General features: G+C 40.4%; 1 protein-coding gene across 1 annotated transcript; it reads left to right on the forward strand.

Moving 5' to 3' along the window:
* The first annotated feature begins 339 nt into the window (after window positions 1-339).
* Window positions 340-8,411, forward strand: lrrc57 (leucine rich repeat containing 57). Its single transcript, XM_028036678.1, has 6 exons — window positions 340-496; window positions 3,270-3,449; window positions 3,710-3,845; window positions 3,929-4,197; window positions 5,193-5,378; window positions 6,245-8,411. The coding sequence occupies exons 2-6, from the start codon at window positions 3,366-3,368 to the stop codon at window positions 6,284-6,286; spliced, it is 717 nt and encodes a 238-aa protein (XP_027892479.1). The 5' UTR covers window positions 340-496; window positions 3,270-3,365; the 3' UTR covers window positions 6,287-8,411.
* The last annotated feature ends 772 nt before the right edge of the window (window positions 8,412-9,183 follow it).

Genomic DNA, 9,183 nt, shown 5'->3' on the forward strand with positions numbered 1-9,183 from the left:
GGAGTGCTAGTGTTTAGTGTAGGGGCCGATTTTAACCATTTATATCCATTTTATAGGGATTTCTTATTCAGGAGCTGATGAATACAAGTTATTTTTCACCAAGATATTTAGGATGATGGTGCTGAACCGGGAGGAGGAAGGGAGAGGAAATATGTCAAGAATTAAAGTAAGAATAAGAAGCGAGTAAAATTAAATTCAAGTGGATGGAAGAGTAGAACTTTATTTTAATCTTTTTTTCTCAAAAGCCTCCTTGCAGTACTGATGGAGTCACAGTTAGAGCGCTACCACTCCAGCCCAATAGGTGGCAGAAATACACCAAAAACTAAACGTAACTCCGCAAACGGAAGACGAAGAAGCCGGAAAGGGAAGAGGAGGAGATTCATTTGGAAGCAGCGACGCCCTCAGCTGATCCTCCTCACTGAACTTGTTTTCATCGGTTCGATCAGAGTTCAGTTTACTGACCCGGACCAGAACTGTCCTCCGAATCCACGGCGAGGTGAGTTAACAACACCGAACTCCCGGAAGTTAGCTGCAGGGTCACGTCACGGTAATCTGTGAGCAGAGAGACTTTAACACGGAACACCAAGCTGAGCGGGTTCATGGAGCTCAGGCGGCTGTGGTTCAGTGGAGTGGCCTGAGCTGCTGGCAGGAAACTAATGTGTGTTTCGGTGGCATTCTAATGTGTTCTGGTAACTATGGCAGTTCAACAAAAGAAAGTTCAACAAAAGAAAGCAGCAATGTGTAGCACAATTTAACTGGTGCTAGTTAAAATCCTAAAGCAACAATAAAAGTCAGCATTACATTGATTATTATATTTATGATAATGAAACGGTGACAATTCTTGCTTAATATTAATAGTGAATGTATAGGCATAATAAAGAGGACCAATAGTTCATGTGTCAGTATGTAGAGAAGTTATAAACCTCACAAAATCTTACATGATTAACTGGACCTATTAACTAGTTTAACATCTATTTATTCATAAAAGAAAATGTTCCTCAGTCTCATTAGGTTACATATATTTGCTCTCAATTTTATGAAAATTTGAGAGGGGAGATTCTTTTTGATAGGAAGCCTAAAAATGACACTTTATTCAAAGCAGTAGATATGAAAATATTCATTGGAATCCTCATATTTATACTTTATTTGTAAATTCAATAACTATTCTGGATCGAGTCATGAAAAGAATCAATGTAATTATGATCATATGTTTTAGTTGTGAAAGACAAAACCAACGTGAGTGGAATTAAGAATGAATGTTCTGGAAGAAGACTAAAGCCACTAAAAAACTGTTTGTTTTTTCCTTCTTCTTTGAATTCTGATTTCTACAGCCACATAAAAATAAAAATAAAATCACTTAAATCGTCATGTTCCTCCAGGTAGTTTCTTCTCCTGCACATCTCACATCTGTCTGTGAAGCTGGTTTCTCCTGGTGCTCCTCTGCTTTGACGTCAGAATTGTATTTATTTTTCTCCAGTGGTCCTAATCATCCTTTGTAGAAGATTATCTTTATCCAATTTAACATTTGACTTGTGCAACTCATCTCTCTGTAAAGTTATGCTTTTTCACACATATTTTTGGTTTTCTAAATATCAGTTTTTGATAGAGATCCTGCTGTTTGGCTCAGCCTGTATGCACTGCTCCTCTTTCTGAAATCCAGAACCAAATTATTGGCCAATTTAAAAACTATCTTGATGGAAGACTAAAGTTTGCAGTCGTGACTGACCGTCAGATTTTAAGTTGATCAAAGGTTGGTTGACCCAACTAGGTCTGTCACAATAAACAATAAATCAATTAATCACATAATAAATGAAAAGGAACAAAATAATTTTCATTTGCTTGATTTACCGTTTTTATCTTTTTTCTCTCTTCTTACTAAACACTGAATGATAAAAGTCTTCAGCCTGGTGTTTTGGTCTCAACTATCCCTTTTTTGATAGATAATTTTGTTTACAGAGACTTCATTATTAATTTTATTTGTTGTTTATCTGTTCCGGTGTTTAATGTTCATTAGAATTTAAAGTTTATTGATCATTGAGAATGTGTTCTTGCATTTTTATGCCATTATTTACTATTACATCACTTGAAAATTGTCTCAAAACAACAATATTATCGTTTATTGCAATAAGTTCTGGAACAATTTATCGTCCGGCAAAATTTGTTATCGTGACAGGGCCAGACCCAACATCTTGGTTCTGTCAGCTGGTTGGTCTGGCTCTTTCTACCGTCTCTTTGCTCTGACTCAACACTCACCCGTCCACAGAAATTGGAGATGCATTCTCTAATTAGGTAGAAAAAATTAATTGGACTATTTTAATCCCCTTTTCTTTACCTTCCAGTAGTCCTGTTGCAATAAATCAGTTAATTGTATGAAAATTTAAACAAGCATCATTTCTATTTGCTAGATTTCTCTTTTTTCTCTTTTCTCTCTTTCTACTAAAAACTGTAAGACACTTGACACTTTCAACCAGACCCTTTTTTATGGGACAGTTTTGTTTACAGAGGCTTCAGTTTCCATTTTATTTGTTGTTTTGTTTATTTAATTAGGATATTTATAATGTCTTCCAGTTCCAATGTTAAATGTTCGTTGGAATTAAAAGTTTATTGAACTTTGAGAATGTGTTCTCGCACTATTCTGCCATTACCATTATATCACTTGAAAATGGTCTCAAAACAGCAATATTATCATATATCGCAACAACTGATGGAACAATTTATTCCGCAGCAAAATGTGTTATCGCAACAGGGCTACCTTTCAGAGTTCAGAACAAAGCTGGGTCTGTCCCGAAGCAGTGAGCTCATGATCTACTACATGCACTGAAGTATTCAAAGACAACGACTCATTCATGTTCACAAGCTCGGTTTTAACCCAGCAGAAATGGGTCATAACACCATGTTTTTACTGTGCAAACATCCAAATAAAACAGTTGCATTGTCATAAACACTGCAGCCTGTGGCGTTTATGGTTGTTTAGTTCACTTGTAGGCCATTAGCACAGAGTTGATCAGTGATATGTTTACATCTGTGCATTATGAGCATCTTCATTCAGTTTTTTTCTGTCATCTGTGTTATTTTACACCTGGAAACGATCCAACATGGACCCGATTTTCTGTGTTGCTGCACAGAAGCACATCAGGGAAGAAGGAAAAGATCCCAATACTGTGTTTCATTCCCACAGTCAGGATTAGGTGTCAGCGGCTGTTTATGAGGAGGGTGTCAGTGTGGACTGCGTGTCCTGCAGGGATTTCATCCTCTGATCTCATTAACAGCTTCTAACCAGGAGGAGGGGGAGGAGCTCTGTGGAAACGTCCCCACCTCTGGACGTGAGCTGGATGTGAGCTGGACATCCAGAGCCAGAGGGGAACATGGGCAACAGTGCGCTGAAGTCTCACCTGGAGACCTCCCAGAAAACGGGAGTGTTTCAGCTGACGGCCAAAGGCCTGCAGGAGGTAGGAGGAGCAGCTGGGAGGAAGTGGAAACAAGTCACTTCTTGTCTGAGTAGTGCAGCCCCTTCCAACAGAACCAGGCAAAAAATAAAAGCAGTGGGTATCAATGAATTAGTCATGTGATTTACGGATCGTTGATAGGCCTTCTAGCGTCATGCTACAGCTGTAAAACAGTAATGAGTGTGCATTTTAAAGGGATGCTGACGTGGATGTAAACTAGATGGCGCTGTTCTGAACTTGTCCTGGTGTCTGCCTGGTTTCAGTTTCCAGAGGAGCTCCAGAGGCTCACTGCCAACCTTAGGACGGTGGATCTGTCCGGGAATAAGATCGAGGTTCTCCCAGCCTCAGTCGGAAACTTCCTGCAGCTGAAAAGCCTGACGCTGAACTCCAACAAGCTGAGTGAGTGAGTGAGCGGTAGATAGTGTCTGCTCCGGGACATTCCAACCACGCTTCCTCTAAGATTTCTGTTTTCCCTCTTTAAGCTGGCCTTCCTGCAGAGATCGGCAAGCTGAAGAAGCTTGAGACCCTGAGCTTGAATGGGAATCAGATCCAGCAGCTGCCCCCCACCTTGGGTCAGCTCAAGGCCCTGAGGACCCTGAACCTGTCTGGGAACCAGTTCACCGAGTTCCCAGCAGGCCTGGGAGCGCTGAGGCAGCTGGACCTGCTGGATTTGTCCAGAAACAGGATTCAGAGCGTCCCAGCAGCCGTCTTAGAGCTGCAGGCCATCGAGATCAACCTCAACCAAAACCAGGTTTCTCTATCAATAAGAGAGCAGCATATTACTGTAGAGATCCTTCAAGTGTGGACACAAGCAGAAACATTAGTATGCTAACCCCTCAGGTTGTATGTTTTTCATATTTCCCAGTAGCCCCTTCAGTTTCAGGAGGACATTTTTAAGTCTTTTAAACCAATTAATGTTTTAAAATGTTACCCATATTTATGACTTAGATTAACTTTGTTTCATTATTTTTTTGACTTTGGTCCTCGAATTCATATTCATGCAACTTTGAAGTTGCATGAATATGAGAAAAAGTAATGTTTTTAGCAGTTTCAATTTCTTATGTATTTAGAGGTTTAGCTTCAGCTTCTGCTGCCTTTTTGTTAGCTCCCACTAATTTTTCTAAGGGTTTAGCGATAGCCTCTGCTAATTTTTTTTACCTGTTTAGCTGTTCAGTGTTTGGTCCCCGCTCATTTTCTTATGTGTTTAGAGGTTTACTGTTTGCTTCCCCTACTTTTTATGTGTTTAGTGAGCAAATTAGTGATTAGTGAACATAACGTTTTGGTCAGCTGTGCCCACCACTGGTGAGTTTAGTGCAAACACATATTCTACATTACAACTATGGTGGCCATTTTGAAAAACGTCCACCAGAAAAAAGGAGACACGAGATCAAGAAAATGTGTATCCTTCTATGGTTCAAAATATGTAGGCTGTGATTTGACACCAAAAGTATTAATCTGTGATAAATATTGGCAAAATTAGCACAATAAAATAAAATTTCCTGCACCATGCTAACAGTTTTTTTTTTTTTTTCAAAAATCAAACTCCTGGGAACATCTGTACCAAGTTAGGTTCTTGTATCCACATGTGAAAGAGATTTTGTTGAAAGTATTCAATTATTTTCTGCACCATAAGGCCCTGTGATAAATATGTTAAAGATGGGATACATAACAGCTGCTTCCTGCAGAACCTATGAGGCAGTCCTTAGAGGGTTTTGGAGTGTAAGCAGGTTTTCTCCTCCCCGTCAGATCTCAGTGCTGTCAGCAGAAGTGTCCCGCTGTCCCCGTCTCAAAGTTCTGCGTCTGGAGGAGAACTGTCTGGAACTGTCCTCCATTCCTGAGTCCATCCTGTCCGAGTCCCAGGTGTCCCTGTTCTCCGTGGAGGGAAACCTGTTCGAGGTGAAGAAGCTCAGAGAGCTGGAGGGATATGAAAAGGTCAGCTCAGTATTATTATTACTATTAACAATCCATGTATTTTTTTCACTCTTTCTAAGCAAGTTAAGAATTGAACTGTCTCAACAAAGATCCATTTATGGTTAAACAAACTCTAAGGAATATGTGTAAATGCTGTAGAAGTTATAAAGCTGTCTTTCTCTGTCTCAATTAACAAACCACCAGGTTATGAAGCAGAAATATTTGTACAAATCAAAGTTGCATTTTATAGGACATACTTTAACTTGGTTTTAATTATATATATATATATATATATATATATATATCTTTGAAGTGTGTATATCCCTACATTTCTGATATTGAGTAAAAGCAACTACTCCCAACTGCATTGCTTCTCCGCTTCTCCTGTGCTGCGTCACTAACACAGTCACAAGACCAAACAAATAACACATGATCACATAAACAAACGGCAATCAGATTGAAATAAATATCGATTGTTACAGCCTAGTTTCACTTATCCGATCCATACTGATGTTAAAGAACTTCATCCTGTACCGATTTTGACGCTGAAATGTTTTGCTTCCCCACTTTCTGTTATAAGCAGAGTGAGAGAGAACTTATTCAGCTATGATGTAGTTAATCAGGATTTAGATTTTTCTTCTTAAAAAGTCTCCATGATTAGATCCTGACTTTAACAAGGAGATTTCCAAAAGATGTTCATGACAGATGGAACCAGAGTCCTTACGCTGATAGAACACAGCGTCTTTGCTTCTGTTATGAGTTCAAGTTTAACACCCTGTTTAAAAGCAGCAGCCTGAGGGTCAGGGGTCAACCTCTGTACCTCCAGACGATGCCAGGTTACCACAGTCTCTTCTGGTCTGTACATGTCTCTCTTCCTCTCTCATCAGTACATGGAACGTTTCACTGCCACCAAGAAGAAGTTCACCTGAATCCCCGCTACCATGACGACTCTAGACTTGGCGTCGGTCTGTAACCCACCATACCTCCCACCCCCATCCTGCACCAGCCGGGCCTTCTTATTGGTCTGCAGCGAGGTGCTTCCTACAGCACTCCACACAGACACCGGACCTGCTGACACACGGAGACGGACGATGACGACGAGGCAGGCTCAATACGACCCCCTTGAGATCCAGAGCGGCTTTTTAACCAGGATTTGCTTCCAGGCTTTAGTGTTCACTAAGCGGTGAGCGACATGCACGTGATGTCACGCACTTTCACAAGTCCTGATCTTGATGCAGAAGAGGAGAAAACCAGAAACCCAGCAGGTTTTTTTAATCAGAGTTTTTCTCTGCATGTTGAGACTCTGGCCCTGTGGCAGAGCTCAGGAGGCTCCGGACATGTTGGACGCTTCACGGCTGTTTTTGTCTTGCATGAGGTCTGGTGGCTTTATAGTGCAGCTGCTCAGTGTGGCATCACGTCGTACTCACCTTTAGCAAAAACATTAAACCGCTCCACCCCCCTCCCCCCTCTCATGCCTTGCAGTTTTATTTAATCACCACCATCTTTAGCGTGTCCCACCATGTGACCCCGTGAAGCTCCACCCAGCAGTGTGTGGACTCTAAATCCTTTCTTCTTTTAGGGAGCGTTTGTGTTGCTTCTTATTATCCGGCAGACATAAACATGTAATGTAATGTGCAAACAGTCGAGCTGGGTTTGAGTCTCTGAACCAGACTTCTTCTGTGTCAGCTGAGTTCCTCCCACCATCCATAAATTAATAATTCCATGGATTTTTTCATATTTTCTCATCGGCTATGTATTTATATTTGATAATCCAGTCATACAAAGACACTTCATCATGTATTACAATGATTTAAATCACTTTAGTTTTGGAGAATCCCACATCACAGGTTCCCCAATGCTGTTGCTTATTAAACAAAGATGATGAAATAATGTGAAAAGCAATGAGGGGAAAACTGCATTGAGCACAAAAATCCCGGATTCGTCCAGATCAGTGCAAAAGTTTTCATACTCCCTGGACTTTTCCACTTTACAGCCTCAACCCTCAGTGTATTTCAGAAGAAGTGTGATCGACCAATCAGCTCACAGCATGAGGAGAATGCTACAGGTCTCCCAGCAGACGGAGACATTATCTCTGTTTCAGTCAAATCAAACAGCACTCCACAAATTCTGTTTGATTTTGACCTTTGACTAGGCCATTCTAGCATATGCATGCAGTTTGATCTAAATTGGCTCTGATTGCATGTGAAGGTGAACCTCCACCTCACTCTGCAGTCTGTGAACAGGTTTTAGTCCACCCGACCTTCTTCCACATGTCTGTTGGACACAGACTGGACTTCCTGTTTCCGTCTCTCAACAGAACAAAACAAGGTTTTCCTTCTTGCTATTCACGTTCGAAGCTTGGGATGTCGTTCTAGATCCTAACTCTGCTTTTTAACTTCTCCAGAACTTCCTCCCTGAGCTGCTGCTGGGTTGCTGCGTCTCCACGATGCTGCTCGTTCTCTAATGCTCTCTAACAAACCCAGCAGCTGCATCCAGACTCAGATTTTATTGCACAAATCTGGACTCTTGTGTACAATTAGGCGACTTCTGAATGAAACTGGTTGTGCTGGAATTTATTTAGGGACTGAAGAGTTCTGCATGTCTTTTTAGAGTTGTGGTTGCGAAGGACTTTGTGAACCGTGCCACCGTTTTCCTCCGACTCCACAGGTTTGCACTGCTCTCTGTTGGTTCATTCACAATAAAACGTATTAATGGAACGGAACTAAAAGTGGAAAAGTTGTACGTGAAACGGCCTGTGGAAGCTTTTTCAAAGTGTGTACTTCCGTTTTACCATGACTGTAAGTAACTAAGACACTAAGCAGGTGTTTTCACTTACCTTTATTACTTTAAAATAATCAACTGAAGTGATATTCTGTTAAAGCCAGTATGTGTCGGTGTTTGCTCTGTGATTGTGTTTAAACAGATGCATTCTGTACTCTGCTGCTGAAACAAACAGGTGGAGTGAAGGAGTGGCTCTCCAGCATGTCCAGGGAAATTTGTCTATAATCTTTTTTTTTTTCTTGTATTTAATTAAAGCAGATGCTCAACAAGTCAGTCAATGTATGCTTCGTTTTTTCTCTCTTAAAACCTCACAGATATTTTCAGTCCAGCTTTAACAACCTGTGTCGTTCCAGTCAGTCGTCTGTCAGCTGAACATGTTCGACAGGTTTGTGTTGATAATTAGCTCCATGTGAAACGCCACAGGCCTATGGCAGCAGGTTGACGTTAAGGCTCATAAAAAGATAATTAGCAAAATACAAAACCTGGATAACTTCTTTAGCGAGATGGTAAAAGGAAGCATCTTTTTTATTAAAAAGAAAAAGAAAAAAAAAGTGACAGCTCTTGTGGACATTTTGTGTTTGGCCAAACACAAACACGGCACTTTGACTGTCAAGAATGGTGGGGAAGGAGTGATGATATGGGCTTGTTTTGGAAACCGTGGGTCCAAACTGGGCGAACCTACAACTGCTGATCTACAAAAGCATGGCTGTAATGGCCCAGTTAAAGTAAACTACAGCAAATCCAGATTCTTTTCCATCCAGCTTAATTTGATTCTGCTCACCAGAAAAACAAGAGATTAAAACTTGAGCTGATGGGAATGTGAATCAAACAAAAGGCTGGGAAAAGATCAATAACATGAAGTTATGTTAATTTAAACTTTAAATTAAGTCCATAAATTCAAAGATGAGTGATTACTATTCTTACACATTACATATTTTAATTCTAATACTTCACTGCCCACTATTAATAAATATCTTTTTGATTTATTTTTATCAGCTTAAACATCAAACAGTTTTTTTTAATTGCTACCTAAAACATTGAAAAT

This window comes from Xiphophorus couchianus, chromosome 13 (genome assembly GCF_001444195.1).
Source record: "Xiphophorus couchianus chromosome 13, X_couchianus-1.0, whole genome shotgun sequence".
Lineage (NCBI taxonomy): Eukaryota > Metazoa > Chordata > Actinopteri > Cyprinodontiformes > Poeciliidae > Xiphophorus > Xiphophorus couchianus.

Bases quoted from the DNA above. Each gene is read 5' to 3' on its own strand.
- lrrc57 (XM_028036678.1), top strand. From the start codon at position 3,366: ATGGGCAACAGTGCGCTGAAGTCTCACCTGGAGACCTCCCAGAAAACG. The intron at 3,846-3,928 runs GTGAGTGAGTGA...TCCCTCTTTAAG, and splicing joins GCTGAACTCCAACAAGCTGA to CTGGCCTTCCTGCAGAGATC. The intron at 5,379-6,244 runs GTCAGCTCAGTA...CTCTCTCATCAG, and splicing joins AGCTGGAGGGATATGAAAAG to TACATGGAACGTTTCACTGC.